The sequence below is a fragment of the Drosophila grimshawi genome, unplaced genomic scaffold (genome assembly GCF_018153295.1).
Source record: "Drosophila grimshawi isolate 15287-2541.00 unplaced genomic scaffold, ASM1815329v1 contig_1367, whole genome shotgun sequence".
Taxonomy (NCBI): Eukaryota; Metazoa; Arthropoda; class Insecta; order Diptera; family Drosophilidae; genus Drosophila; species Drosophila grimshawi.
In genome coordinates this window covers 9,226,780-9,243,689 of record NW_025062889.1, presented here as the reverse complement: position 1 = coordinate 9,243,689, position 16,910 = coordinate 9,226,780, and the positions used below count along the sequence as shown (strand labels likewise).

The 16,910-nt window shown below is 33.3% G+C and overlaps 1 protein-coding gene across 12 annotated transcripts in view; it reads left to right on the top strand.

Annotated features, from left to right (window-relative positions):
- The window catches only part of LOC6559836 (longitudinals lacking protein, isoforms F/I/K/T), a 73,194-nt gene that overhangs the window by 36,156 nt on the left and 20,128 nt on the right, over positions 1 to 16,910 (top strand). For 2 of the 12 annotated variants that reach the window (XM_001986222.2, XM_032735593.2), the window contains exons 6-7: positions 3,890 to 4,216; positions 4,954 to 6,444. The exons of 7 other annotated variants lie outside the window; for them this stretch is intronic. In XM_001986222.2, the coding sequence (XP_001986258.1) occupies positions 3,890 to 4,216; positions 4,954 to 6,296 (1,670 nt within the window). In that variant the 3' untranslated portion in view covers positions 6,297 to 6,444. Of the gene's footprint in view, positions 1 to 3,889; positions 4,217 to 4,953; positions 6,445 to 9,186; positions 10,605 to 13,181; positions 13,287 to 13,695; positions 13,825 to 13,960; positions 15,925 to 16,910 lie in introns of those variants that run through there. 3 more of the 12 variants (XM_032735594.1, XM_032735612.2, XM_032735596.1) reach the window with 3 other exon arrangements.

Below are 16,910 nucleotides of genomic sequence, written 5' to 3'. Positions count from 1 at the left end.
TTTATTTTATTTTATTAAATTTGCTTGTTGAATGTTAATATTTTATTTTATTGTTGTAGTCAAATATTACAAACAAATAAACAAACGACAGTGTAATAAAGAATAAAATATATTAAGCTGGGCTGACGTTCAAAAATCTTCGAGAAGGAAGTGAAATAAGTTTGCCAAAGCCAAAGTTAGCCCAGCAGTTGAACGGCAACAGTATACAAAATTTAAAACTCGAATTGAATCTAGACAAGATATATTTAGAGAAAAAAAAAAAACTAAAAAATATACTAAACAATACCAACGCAAATTTTCATATCTTTTTAACAATTGATTTCCGTCAATTTAGTTGTCAATTTGCTTTATTCAAATTAGTCCATTGAAGTTTGTTTTTACAATTTGTCTTGTGTGCCAAATTCGTGTCAATTGCAAAGTACCAAACAAAAAAAAAAAAACGTAAATAAATAATCAAAATATAAATTAAATAAATTCTAAGCGCATAAGGCAAATTGTCAAAATTGTTTGGCTAATGAAATTAGCAAAAAATTTGTATAAATATTATATATAAATATTTATGTAGCTCATACTAAAATAATTTGTTAAACTAATTAACTAAGGTTTTTTGTTGCACGTTCATTGAATTAGCTAAATTATTATTATTAATTTTTTTGTTTGTTGCGCTGTTAAAGCTTAGTCTAATTTTTAAAAGCCAGAATTAAGTACGAAAAACATTAAATGTTTTCCGTCTTTTTTTTTATTATTTGTTTTATTTTAATTTTTGTTGCATCGTTTTTAATATAAAACACCCCACACACATCTACTGATTAACAAATTCTCTTTGATTTTTGTTCATTAATTTAACAAATAAGTTTTAACGTGTTATTGTTAATTAATATTTATATGATAGTTTAATAACAAAAATATAAAAAATGAATAAAAATGTTAGCATAAGGCATAAGTTAAAAAATAATGAACAAAATATACTCCAAAGAAACCAACCAAAAATATATATACAACAACACATACATATATACATACATATATACAATGACATATACATAAAAAAAAAACAAACATAAATGAAAAGAAAAAAGAAAATGAACAAACCCAGAACAAGTTTTAGTAAAAGTATATTTGGAACAAAATTGCCATACAACATATATATACACATATATATTATTATATATATATAAAGAAAAATATATAGTCAAACCAAAAGAGCAGACATGTAAAACAATAATTAACAGAAAAACAACAACAACAAAAGAAGAATAATAAGAAGAAGCAAAAAGAAATGTAATTGTAACCAAACGAATGTTGTTTATTTTTTGTAGCGTAATATTAAACAAGAACAAAGTAAAACAAATTAAAAGTGTTTATATAAATATATCTATATATACATATACATATATTTATTGTTAACGACATCCACGGAAAAGGCGAAACAAAAATTATGAAACAAATTTATATAAAAAGCAAACTTACATTGACGAAGCTGATATTGTTAGTACCTTAAAAAGAAAAAAGAAAAGAAAAGAAAAGAAGAACAACAACCAAGAACAATTGTTAATAATTGTAATAAATATAACAAAGTAGCATTAAAAAATAATAATAATTATAATGTTGTCATGAGAGCATATAAACTCAAAAGAATATGTAAAAACATTTGAGATTCTGTTTTTTTTTAAGACAATTTGAGCAAAAACGAAAAATACAACAACCAACAACAAGCGTAAAAATTGTTATTTTTGCAAAAGCTGAAGAACAAGGAAAAGGCATTATCTACATTGTTTATATACACGACATGTTTGAAATTGATGCAAAGTGGTAACAAACAAAAACAAAACGTAATAAAGATTGATATTGAAATGTTTAAACCCCAAAAAAGAAACGAAATCTGCCATCTTTTTATTGGGCTTGGTTGGGGAAATTATATTAAAAAAAAAAAACAAAAATCAAAATCAAAACACGATGAAACTAATATAATTTATTTTTCCTTCTATTATTTCAGATAATAAAAGGCCTTGGCTGTACTTTAAAGTGGGCGTTTTTCTGTGCTTATATAATTTCTATAATTGTATATTTCTTGTAATCGAATTGTTCTTTAGTCTGAGTCAGGTCAATTGTGGACTCATCTCTGCAATTGCTACCGTTATGTGCATAGTAGACGGTACTACCTGCAGCTACGCGATGCTTTAAAGGAATTTAAATGTTCGATATATTCGATATATTCACGGCGACTTTAAGAATTCGCTGTTGCAATGCAACTGCAAATCTTATAGGCGATGTGAGAGTGTTTGAAAGAGTTGGTAAGGCTTATAAATATATCCGTTATCCGTTATCCGTTGTACGTCTTAGTTGAGTTTAGTTTTAAAATAATTTGATTTTAGTTATTTGAAATTGTAACTTAAGATATTTAACATATATCTTCTCTGAGTATTATAATTTACTTATTTATTATAATTTGTTATATGTATGTATGTCTCTTTGGAAGCATTTCAGTAATGGCCTGCCCAAAATTGCTCTACTCTATCGCCTCTGCCTACTACTGCCTGCCAACTGGTTGTCCGGTAGTTACATATATATATATACATATACTCTATATAGATTATTCTTTCCTTTTGCCTAGCTACGGTTTCATATACATCATCAAGTTCATCCCTCTGTTTTTATTAATTTTATGTTTTTTGTTTTTATTTGAGATATTTTTTTTTTTTTGGTTTTCAAAGATTTGAACGCACTTTTTAACCTATTACCTTTCTCTGTTGTCCTGTTGTAGAGAACACTTGGACACTGGCTGTAAAATCGGTTACGTCACTGAACAAGATTGCCACAACATTGCAGCAGGCTGTGGATACCCAAATTCTGTTTAATGCACAGCATATCTGTCCACGTTGCGACAAGGCCTATACGTATAAAAAGAATCTGTGGCGCCACCTGCGCTTCGAATGCGGTCGTTTACCCACGGAGAAATGCCAGCACTGTCACTATGTGGCACGCTATAAGCACAGCCTCAACATGCACATGAAGACACAGCATCCGGATCAATCAGTCGGTAGCGGCAATCTTGGCCTGCCTGTGGCACGAGGGCTTTTCGAGGCCAAAGCTCGTGGCAAGTTGGTCTAAGAGCAGCACTTAGTGTTTGTTTGTGATTTGATCTCAGTTATTTACTATTTGAATTTGTGTGTGCGTGTGTGCGTGTGTGTGTGTGTTTGTTTTGCAGCAGGTAAGTCGAAGTCTCAATCAAATTCACAGCCGATGTGTATATCCAAAATTAGTAAGCAAATTTCAAAAGCCATTTAATTATAACAAAAAAAATAAATAGTTTACAATAAATTGTTAATAAAAACTGCCTTTTGTAACAAAATTGAAATGTGTCATTATTGAATTATTTAGTGCATAAGTCGCATTTCGTATTACTTAATTAGGGGCAAGGTTTTTATTCTTAAAATAATATAAAGTTTCTGTTTTATTGTTATGTTCCGTTCTCTCTTTTTTTTATACATGTTATTTTGGCTTTGGTGTTTAATTTTAATTTTACACATTAAACAAACAGCAGCACACAATGTTTATATATATAAATTTATCAATATGTGTATATGTAATAATCATTAATTTAAGCAGCGTTCATTTGTTTGCTTGTTTTTACCAACTTGTAAATATACAGAAGAAAAAAAAATCGAGAATCGCAGCTTAAAATAATTAAGTCGAAACACAAAACACAAGACAGGACACGTTTTTGAGCTGAGCAACAATAAGAAATGAGAGAGAAAGATTGTGTTCAATACGCATAAGAAGCGGTAAAATTTGTGCCAAACACAAGCAACAACTAATAATGCAAATCTTTTGTCGCCACGCCCCGCCTCCCCTCTCTGTCCCCGCCATTCATAATTTATTTTTGCAGCCGCCAAACAAGACAAATCGGAACAAACGGAGGGCACAGCCGATGAGTTCGAACTGGATGATTGTCTGCTGGAGAGCAACGATATTGTCATCACACAGAACAAGGATGGCTTTGTGCTGCACGTCAAGAAGCTGGGCAACATCACCGCCGCCAAGCTGACCGGCGTCGATGAGGAACAAACGGCGGCAGTTACCGTCACCGGACCCGCTGGACAACCAACCCAAACGATAACCGAACTGCTCAATGCGGCGGCGCACAGCACGGATGTGAAGCCCACGTTAACGACACTAACAAACACGCCCATCAAATTGCCCTCATCGGAATGTGGTAAGCTTAAGCCATACATTTTAACAAATAAATACTTTTATATCTTATTAAATAAATGTAGTCGTTAGATTTCATTCTAAAAGGATTCCACAAGCTCAAGCCTATCATTATTATTACTCGTAATTTTAATAAAGCTATTCAGGCAGAAAAGTAGGGGGATGAGAATTAAAAATATAGCGAAAATAGTAGATAATTCTAATAATAAATAAAATGTAATAAGCATTGAGATTACATTAAAGTGTATTTTAATATTTATAGTAATTACATTTTTGAAAAATTAGGTTATACTCTGAGCTGCTGGCAATGGTTCCGCAAGATAATGAGTTTAATCCCTATTACAGTTCAAATTATTATTATTATTATTTAGCTAGCACCTTAACATCAAAGTTATTAAAGTTGCTATTATTAAAATCAAGAAAATCACATATTTAATATTATTATGTAATAAACTTAACTTAATATTAGGTGAGTCCCGGTTTGGTCTCTAGGATTAATTTAGATACACTTTGTTTAAACAAAATTGATTTGTTGAGTATTCATCTGCTAACTTGGTTCATTACAGTTGTCATTAGAATAGATGCAAAATATTGTCTATATTTCTGGACTGTGGAGTTTAGCAACAGTTTAGTCGTGATAAATGATTTCATTATTGAATTTTTATGATTTATTATTACATCTTATATATTAAATCTATATCTCTTACTAATAATTAAAGAACAACTTTGGAATTGTTGCAGAGCTCATTAACATAAAGAAAATCATACCAACCTCAACGACCCTAACGACGCATAACAGCAGCGGCAGCGGCAGTGGCAGCAGCGCCAACACAACCACCATTATACATCCGCACCACATAATACAGCATGTGGCTCAGGAGCCGCAACAGCAGCAGCAACAGCAGCAGCAGCAGCAGCAGCATCAACAACAACAGCAACAACATCAACATCATCAGCAGCAACAGCAGCCACAGCAAACGTTGCACATTGAGGAGGTGCCGCAAAGCTCGCATCATCTGCAGCTGCATCAGGGTGCCCAGCAAGTACAAAGCATTATTACAGCCCACACGGGTCAGACTATTAACCTGGTGGCAATGCGGAATGTACTTGGCGAACAGAAGTCCAGTATTGGCTCACGCATACGCTACTCGCGTGGCAAGATTATTGCGCCGTCTGTCAGCAATTTGCAGATTGTCGAAACGCATGAGGCCATACCGCATCAGCATCATGAGTTGGCTGATGGCACCAAGTACGAGATTAGCGAGATCGATCTAAACAATCCGAATGCGTCGGCGGCAATTATCAGTGACCTGGTCAAATATGCGGAAATCGATGATATTGAGCTGCCGGATGGCACTAAAATTGGCATTGGCTTTGCACCCTCCGAGATCACCGAGCATATGCAGACAACTGGCGGCGAGACGCACATAACGACCATTGAGCATGAGCCGCAAGAGCTGCAGGTGCATCAGCAGCACGAACAGCAGCCACAAACGCATCACATACACGCCTCCCAGTTGCAGACGCATCATGTACAAGCGACTGTTGTTCAGCAGCAACAGCACCACCATCACCTGCAGGAGCAAGATCAAGACCAGGATCAGGATGAGGATGAGGATGAGCATGAGCATGAGCAGCAGGAGCATCAACACCATCAGCATCATCATCACATCCAGCTGCATCCGGATGATGATGATGGTGTCGAGACCATCATACCCGAAGAGCTGGGCGTACACGGTTCAAGCAAAAGTTATACCATATTGACAACACGACCGATGAAGGAGGAATCCGAAACTGGTGGCGATCCCAGCGGCATGACTTATGAGCTGTCGTTGAGCGACTCATCTCTGGGTCCATGCGATGATCCCGAATCGCGTTATGTGTGCCGACATTGTGGCAAGAAATATCGATGGAAGTCGACGCTGCGGCGTCACGAGAATGTCGAGTGCGGCGGCAAGGAGCCGTGCCATCCATGCCCCTACTGCACCTACAAGGCCAAACAACGTGGCAATCTCGGCGTGCATGTGCGCAAGCATCATCCCGAGAAGCCCCAGCTGGAGAGCAAGCGTGGACGCAAAATCTAAGACGTGGCGTGAGTACTACAAACAAACAAACAAACAAACAAAAAATTGCTGCGTCAATGCGAAAGAAACATTTCTTCATTAAGTTATATAACAACCAGTTTTCATTTTTCTTCTACACCTGACATTTTTTTTATATACCTAAGTATATATATATTATACATTTTTTATTTTTCCCTAGCCTCAATTTTGATAATTGATGCAATTTGGTTAGTTGTTGATTATTTGCATAAGTTTAAACATAACTTTTAATACCTATGTTTTTTAATCATGAAAAAAAAAAACGAATAACAAAAAAAAAATGGAAAACCCTAAAAACCCCAACAAGTTTTTAAACTATATATTTTTCGGGTTTTAATTTATGTCTTCACGTATAATTTTCATTATGATTGTCGTAATTTTCAAAATTACATTGTTTTTACTGCAGCAGCAAAAAAATAATAAATAAAACGTACGAAAAACAACCCCATAAAACATGTGCAAGTATTTTCATGGAAATAACACAAAGAATTAATGTTTAATTAAATGAAACAAAAAAAAAAACAAAAACAAAAACAAAATAAATAAAAATAAAAACATACAATCTATAGCTTAGCATTGAGTAGGTTAAATTTTAAATACATTTAAAATACAAATATAAAGAAAACATAACATCTTAATGTCTTCGCATAAAGTACATTACCTAGCAAATTTTTTATAAATATGTGTAAAGAAATAAATAAATATGAAACCAATTTCAATGGCAAAAGTTCTAATTATTTAAGATAAATGCAAAAATTAAAACAAAACTATATAAATATAATATAAACATATGAAACAATTTCACAAAAATTTAGATTTATTGCCGAGTTGCAAAAACACACAAAAAATATTAAGAAAAAAATATAAAGAATAAAACACTCTGAATTGGAGGCTTACATATAGTAAATATACATAAAGTTGTCACATGTTGTTTTTATAGTACACAAAAAAGAAGTAAGAAAAAAATGTTTTCAAAAAAAATTGGATTTAAAAATATTGTGTGTAAAATATTGTTGGTACACTTCAATCAGCCGCAATAAAACTGAGTGAACATAAATTGAAAGAAAATACAAACAACAAAATAAATTATTAATTGAAAACGTAGTAAAATTGATCGTATTTGAAAAAGCCACAAAACTTTTAAACATATATTTTCGCTAAACAAAAAAGGAAACTAAATTCAATAATTTTACATAACTTACAAATAAAGAAAGTATGTACAACACTTTAATTCATTGCTAAACATTTATTATGTATTCATATATATACACACACATATATATATATGCATTATATATTTTGAAATTAGTTGTAAAAATAAACATAAAAAATAAAACACAACAACAAAAACATTGTGTCTGTTTTATTTAGTTAACATTTAAATGTAATCTGAATACTACTAATATATTTCTCTCTCTTACAGGTAGACGGTGCAGCGAGCTAAAGCAGCAAGAAGATTTTTACAGCATCTACAATAAAACATTTACCAATTATTTAACTCCATTAATATATTTCTCTTCTTTTAGGTAACTATGGATAAGCTGGATTTAGGATGCAACTAATTGTAATATTTTTTCCATATTACCACTAAATAAATGTGATGAACAGATGCGAAAGCAAAACTCTATATAAGTAACTAAATCTTAAGTAATTGTTTTTTGTATATGCCACTAAAAATAATAATAATAACCATCAATTGCCAAAACTTCTTCCCCTGCCCGTGTGTGTGTGTTGTGTTTCCAGCTGCTACGTACAACACCATTAAAAAACAAAGCAAATCAAGAATGCCCAAAGTTTTATTTAATGCTGATACCCTTGCAGACTTGTAACAAAGTTCTTGTGTTCATATCCAAATATAGTACATGTATTCCGAACTGATCAGCAATATGCTGAATGCTGTATTAGTCTGTCTTTTATAGTGATGTAAAATATTTAAAATGATAAATAAGAGTTTCCAATTAGTATGTAACAGACAGACTTATTCTTTCTATATGTGACAGCTTAACAAAAAAAAAATAAAATTCATTTGTTTATATCAGTTAAGCATTCTTTATTATATTTCTGCAAGGGTTGATATATCTGCGGCACGCCATAGATAGCTGTTAATTGTTTTTATTAATTTTTTTTTTATTTTTAAAATTTTAATAAATATGTTTATACACCCTGCACTAATTGGCTCTCAATGAAAGCGTTTTTGTTCCCTGGCTTATACATATATATGCATATATATATATATATATATACTATATGCATATTCATGTAAATGTCATACAGTTTTTATTGTATATATCTTTTCAGTCTTGTTTAATTATCTGCAAATTCATGACATAATATTTTATGCTTTTTGTTTTTTAAACATACTTAATTTTTAGGCTTTGCTGCTTCACTAATAATATCTATTTTATTTCTTTTATAAATATTGCTTAATTGTTTTTGTGCTCATGAATCATTAATTTATTATGCATAATCATGTTGATGTTATTTTTAGTTTTCATATTTTATTTTGTTGGCGTTGATTTAACCCCGAACCGTTTTGTTATCCTCCTCTCCTTTCTTAAAACCCGTTTCGTATTTTGTTAAGTTTTGTTACGATTTTTTTTCTTTGCGTCGCATTGTGTCCAGTCTCATAAGTAATGCTATTGATTTTCGTTCTTCTTTTCTTTTGTTTTTTCTTTTCTCGTTTTATTTTCATATGTTGTATGGCTGAACAACTCCCACTCCACACAAAAAAACAAAAAAAAAAAAAACAAAAAAAAACCAACCAACTACAACAACAACATATTTGCACCAACAACAAATACACAAAATAAAATGTTAAATTCAAAATCAACAAATCAAAATCAAACAACCAAAACAACAACCTGTTAAGCAGATTTGAGTATTACGCGCATTGCGGGACTCACCTGGAATGAGTGGAACGCACGACTGGCCATGCCACTGGTGACACTGCGAGAGGGCGTTCAGCCATTAGTTTTTCCCACCGATCTGTCGGTGGACAAGCAGCTGAACATAGCTGGCTTGAAGGCAGCCTCTGTGGATGCCAATGATCGGAAAACGCCAACGGGTTGCATCAGTCCAAAGATTGAGCCGGGCACCACATCAACACCACGTAGCATGAGCGAAAAACAGCACAAGATCTATCCCGGTGGCGGCAAGCTGAAGCATTTGTCCGAGGAGGAGGCCACTGCCCTGATGCTGAAGGCTGTCGCTGAGAAACAAGCAAGAGCAGCAGTTGCCGCAGCGTCCAAAAACAGTTCCGATCTAAGTTTTGGCGATGATAATCTCAGCGGTGTTGGCGGCGGCAACGGAAACGGGAGCGGTAGCAGCGATTATCCCATCACGCTGACTGGTGCCGTATCGCTGGCCGATGTGGGACAGGCTGGACTCTGCCATATCAATATATTGAATAGCATTAGCGCCATGAATAATCTCATCAGCGGCAGCACGGCAGGCGCTGGCAGCGGCGCCGTTGGCAATGCCAATAATCTGAGCGTCACTTTAAGCTCCGGTGCTGGAGGCAGCAGCAGCAATAATAGCTCTATAGCTGGCGCTGATAACAACGGTGCTGGACACCCATGTCCTGTTTGCGGACGCGTCTATAAGCTAAAATCATCGCTGCGCAATCACCAGAAATGGGAATGCGGCAAGGAGCCGCAATTCCAGTGCCCCTTCTGCGTATACCGTGCAAAGCAAAAGATGCACATTGGCCGACACATGGAGCGCATGCATAAGGAGAAATTCCAGCTGGAGGATGACAAGAGTTTCATCAGCAGCATTATCGGCGGTAGCCATGGCTCCGCCGGTAGTGGTATTGGCCCTGGCGGCATTGATACCGAAACTAGCGTCGGCGCTGGCAGCGCTGCGGCTGCGGTGGCCGCCGTGGCTGCGGCAGCTGCGCTGTCCAATGCACCAGAATTGCATTTCTCATGAGTTTTGTGAAATGAATGGGGGGGAAAAATGGATTTGTGCATAAGAAGAGCATTAAGGTTGCAACAAGCGTATTTAAATTGAAAAAATCTACATATATCAGGGATTTAAAATCAAGCAAGGAAAATTGAAATTATATAAAAACAAAAAGAAAGCATGAACACACACACAAAGCAGAAATACACACGGGTATGTGTATTTCAGTGTGAGGTAGTCAATCAACAATAACAACAACAACAACAACAAAAACAACAACAAGAAAATTACAACACACACCTAGCTCTCGGGGTTTCTTATACGGAATACGGAATCAGTGTGCCAAATTAATATTAAAGAAAAACACACAAAAAAAAAAACTGAATATTAATATTTAATAATTGATAAGAACGTCTGGAAAATTGCGAAATTTTCCATTAAACAAAAAAAAACAAAACAATTTGTTGCAAAGCACAAAACAAAGCAAATTTAGCCATTTTTTTAATAAAACATTTTTTGTTATTGTTATTAATTTTTTAACAAAAAAAAAAAGTCAAGTGCACCAGCAAAAATATTTTTTGGAAAAAAATTTTTGTTATAATAAACAGCAAAGTGATCAGTAAAATGATTTTACACACAACAATACAAACACACAAATTGATTCAGCATTCCACAAGTTACAAAACAACACAACAAATAAAAGACACAAATTGTACAATGAAACATAATTTAGTTTAGATTAGGGCTAAGATTGGTTAAGAACATATAGAATAATAGGTTTGAAAACGAACGCGGTGCGAGCAGTCAACTCAGTGGATAGTCTTTTTTTATATAAAGCTTTTCGAACTCAGAGCATATTAAGATATTAGTTAAAACAAAAAAACAAACAAAAAACAAAAACAATGAGCCGTAGAGCATTAGATATTCGCAAAACATTTCAGTGCCAAACTAATAAGAAGATACCTAAAAACCGAAATACACAGTTAACAGAGACAGTACAGTTACAATTCATAACAAAACAATATCAACAAGTTACCTCAACTTATAATATTGCTAAAAACAATATATAATAGTCTAATGGCTTTAAAGTTTAAACTATGCTCAAATTTTTGTTATGAACTTCTTTTTTTTTTTTGAGTCAAACAAAGTGAAAGAAGAAACTTCAGGACAAGTTAAAAAAGTGCCTTTTGAAATTGGAGACATACAAAATTAAAGTTAGACAACAGCAGGATAGAACGACAGTATGTGCGGTTTTGAAGATATTAACATGGTTATTATTATAATAAAGAAATATCTAACACTTGAAAGCCATATCAATTAGCTTGTAAGCTGTATCTTAAGTCAAGTCAGCTAACAAAAGTGTCAAGAATATATAATAATCATCATTTTTTACATTATTTTATTATTTACGAAACAAAATGATACACATTTGAACTCAGGTACTTAGTTTTGTGTTTCACAATAAGGCAGGAAACCAAGAAACGGGCGCACGTAGCTGAGCTACGTTGGATGTTTATCCCAAAAATATATAAAAAAAAATAATAACAATTACACAATATATACATGCATATATATGTATAACAACAACAACAACAACAAAAACAACAACAAGTAAAACACCGCCACAATACGTCACATGCACTTATTTATTTTTAATATTTATGAAAATATATTATAATTATATATACATATGTATTATAATACATAATATTTTTAACATTTTTTTATGTTCTTTTTTGCTAGTAAAGCGTAATTTTTAGTTTTCAATTTAAAACTTATAAGCTATTAAAAGCAAAAACACATTCCATAGATGATTTTATAAACAATTAAGTGAAACAACAACTACTGCAAACATTCACAGCAACATAAAGAAATAAGAAGAAAAAAACAAAACAAAACAAAACAAACATGGATTGCCAGTCAAACTGTGCACTAAAAAAGATTAAAATTTAAAAATTTAATTACATTTACAACAAAAAAAATCTCGAATTATAATTATTAATCTGCTAATTTTCTGCTAAGAAAGTAAAAAAAGCATTGGTTATATTCAAGCGGTGTTGGGGCTAAGTTTAGCGCTTCTTTATAAAATGAAGAATACAAATTAAGCAATAATTAAAAAAAAAAAAGAAAACAGCAAAAGTTAAGGCAAAGTGAAAATTCAAAATTTTCTAAATTTATGTTAAACAGGTTAAACAATATTGTTGAACAATTTTTGGTTAAAAACTGGCACACAACATTTTGATACACATTTCAAAAATGAATAAAATAAACTAAAATATTAATTACGTTAATGAAGCAAACACTTAATAAGAACAACAATACTCATTAAAAATACAACAAAAAATATGATAACAGTTCTACATAGATAACGCTGTATGCGTTTCTACACGCATATGAAATATATATACATGTATATATATGCATATATATATATATATATATATATATATATATTATATTAACTTACATTTAATTTTTTCAATACGTCGTTCGTAACCTTTTTGTAAATTGATATACATATATTAAAAAAAAAAAGAGAAAGAATACATTCAATGTGAGAAATATAAGAAATTCATGTAATAAAACGCAAAAAAAAACAAAAACTTGTTTGCTATGCTGCGCTTAAATTATTTCGTTCTTAATTTTACCATTATTTTTATTATTATTGTCATTATATTAAACAACTTAAATATATATTATTTGATTTTCGTAAGCAGCCCTTAGTTTATGTATCGTACTGCTTGTAAGTATTATATTTTTTTCTATTTTGTCACCTATGTTTTTTTAATTGAAAAAAAAACAAAACAACAACAAAACTATGCATTGGAAAAAGATACAAAATAATTATAGGGCACACATTTTAGGCACACGAAATAAAAAGTCATTTGTAGGTGATCTCATATTCCACAAAACTATTTGCGATTCCAACTAATATGTGCATATTTTGTGTATCAATTTTTGCAGATGATAATGGCCAGCTGGACTCGGGCGAATCTCGTATACGTGTGCGCAATTGGCTCATGTTGGCGGATCAGTCGATCATAGACAAAACTAGTGATGAGTCTACAGGTATTTAAACCAGTTTTCCAGCTTATGATTTTTATTGATGTTGCATATATCTTATTTTTCAAGTTGTTATATAGCTCAGCAGGGCGTGTATTATAATTGTATGTGGCTGATTTAACAAAGATGGAATTTATAATTTGATTTAAAGAGCACTTAAAGACTTAAAGATTCTCCGGTTTCTGATTTCCTATCAATTCAATTTTAATGAATTCAACTAAAATATTTCAGGGAATTACTTAAATAGTTAAATTAATTTTCTAACGAGATTTCAATAGATTTATCTTATAACTATAAGAACAACTCTGCTGGGTTATTAAATCTTCGGACTGCCGTTGCCTGAATTTTGTATCATATTTTTTATAAGTTCTGCGATTCTTTTTTTTTTAAATAATATTTTGTTTTCTATCCACAGTCGTATTTTTTCAATACTGTTTTCGTTTTGTTTTGTAACCTGGCCCTGTGCACACTGCGGCAACATACATTTGCATCCATTCATCATTTTTCTCTTTTAATATATTTCACGCATTTCTCAACAAAATAACTAACCTAACATTTCCCTAAAACAATTTCTATTTTCATGCGCCAAAAATAATAACTAAAACAAAAATGTTCATCAAAATTTAAAAAAATAAACTAAAACATTGCTAACACTTTTCAAACCACTAACACAAACAAAGATAAACTAACTCCGAGCAAAAAGCCAATCACAAACGCTGCTAAAAACACTAACAATGCCTGTGCGGCGAAGGCGCCAACGACGCCGACAGCGATCAGCACAACGCCGCCAGCGACGAGAACGCTCAACAACAGCCACAACAACAGCAACAGCAACTCTAACAGCAACAACAACAGCAATGCCGTTGCCGAGAAGACAAACAGTGGCGGCAGTTGTTTGCCTGTGCTGGATCCAAAGACTCAAACGGTGACACGAATTGGCAGCATTGGACGCACCACGATTGCGTGCATCACACCGGCGAGTCTGAAGAATAGTGCAACCAATTGTAATGTGGATGCCGCATCGGCTGCCGTGCTGGCCGCTGCTGGTGTCGAGCTCGATAGCATTGATGATGGAATGACCGAGATGATTGTGAAGATTGAGAGTCCAGATAATGTGTCGCTCAACGGCGATGAGGCTGTGTGCAATGAGGCCATCGATGATGAGAACACTTTCGACTATGATCTGAAATTGGCCAGTCCCCTGTCGTGGACCTATGATGCTGTCAAAATTGAGAATGAGGAGTTCGAGGATAGCTATTTGATGGACAATGATGATGATGATGATGATCTGCTGACAACGGCGGCCGCTACACAGAAACATGCCAAGCAATCGAATGAGAAGCAAAGAACCAGCAACAACAGTAGCAGCAACAATAATAACAACAACAACAACAATGCCAACAGCTCGAGTGGCAAGAAGATTGTATTGAACACGCAACAGCAGCAGAAGCAGCAATTGTTGCTGGAGCAGCAGCAACATCTGCAGCATTTGCAATTGCAACCCACAAGCCAATCACTTCAAATCAAGCTGCCGGCAATACCGGCAACAATAACAACAATCACAGCACCACAACAAAAACAACCGGTGGCAAGCACTAGCGGTGGTGCGGCGAATGTAACCACCGCAAATTCAACGCTGCTCTCGAGCAAATTGGGCCTCAATATGGACGCACAGAATCTGAATTTGCACTGGTCGCACACGGATGACAATCGTTATCGCATCCTGGTGCAGAACAAGCGCATGCGCAAGGAGTCGCTGGAGCATTCGGCGGACATGATCTACAATGCGGACATTGAGAAGCCGTGGGTGTGCCGCAACTGCAATCGCACCTACAAATGGAAGAACAGCCTCAAGTGTCATCTGAAGAACGAGTGCGGTTTGCCACCACGCTATTTCTGCAGCAAGATGTGCGGCTATGCCACGAATGTGCATAGCAACTTGAAGCGTCATCTCAATACCAAGTGTCGCGACCGTGAGAAGGAGGAGGAGGAGGGCGAGAAGGAGAAGGAGAAAGAGAAAGAAAAAGAGAAGGAGAAAGAGAAGGAGCGCAAATTGGCGCCGGCGCCAGCGCCAGCGAATGCAACAAGTGTCGTCAACAGCAGCAGCAGCAGCAGCAGCATAAGCAACAACAACGGCAATAACAACAGCAACAACAGCAGCACATACACACTGATCTTTCAACATGAATAAAGAGTCGACGAGAGCGTCACATGTATTTTAATGTTGTACAAAGAAACTGGCAACAACACAACTGGTGCGCAAGCACTAAAAACCAGCTGTAGAATTTGTCTTAGCACAGATTGTTTATTTATTTATTTTTTTTTTTAAGTTTCTCTGTTATTTCTATTTTTTTTGTAAAAGCGCGTGTGCAATTTTTATTGCTGCAAATCTAACAAAAAAAAACCAAATTAAACCTAAATCGCAGCACTGAATTTGTCATAAGTTTCTAACTATTTTATATGCCCATTTCTTTGGAATAAACTGTGTTTTTGCATGCCCCGCTTGCCGTGCCGTCAAGTTAGTAGAAAAAAAAAAACCATAAAAGGCGATGAGGAAACCGAAATATGACAAACTTAGTTTTAGTTGGCAATATGAAACGCAAAGATTTTTTGTATTGTATTAGCGAATTCTCAAAAAAAAAAGAAAAAAGAAATACGACAAAAAAGATATACAAAACAACAAATGTGTAAATTTTTTTTCTAAGAAAAAATGCACACAAAACTTAAGAAATTATATAACTAGTCACAGCAAAAATTGTTTAAGAGTGCTATAAAAAAAAAGAATACAAAAAAAATAAAACAAAAAACAATCTAAGAATCAATGAATGCCATGATTTCATGCCCCGTAAAAAAACAAAAGCAAACCAAAGACAAATTATGCCCACTTACACATATATACATAGTACATATACATATAATGTACATTTTTACTTTTATTTATTTAGTTGCAATCGAATTTTCTTATACATTCACTAATTGGTTAGAAACTCTTTTAGCTACATATAAATATTTGGGCATTATCTATGTTAGAATTGCTTTATAAATACTTAAATATATATATATGTATATAAATATATATATATATATATATACAAACACAAGTTCTAGTCAAAAACAAAAAGAAACAAAAAAAGAAATGATTATATTATAAAAATAATATGTATTAAATATAAAAGAATATCTATAAATTATCATTTCAAAATTAGTCAAAAATTATTATTATATTAATTCTAAAATAATGTTTTAGTTCTTAAATTCGAAAATATCAGCAAATGCTTCTCTAAAATTGTCGAAAATTACCTAAAAATGTTAGATTTAAAAACACAAACAAAAAAAACAACAACAACAACACTCGGCAACAATTGCAACTCCAATTTCCATATGTAAAAAGCAAAATGAACAAAAATTGGCCATTTAAATCTCAAATATAATAGTTATAAGACCGAAACACACACATACACACACACACACACACACACATACAAAAATACAAAAAACCATGCAAAATGCAAACAAAAATTCTACAATTATTATTATGTATTCCATATGAAATGAATATATCGTAATTATTGCCGGCTATATGTATTAAATTAAAATTCGAAATACAATTAAAAGCAAATGTCAAAACAA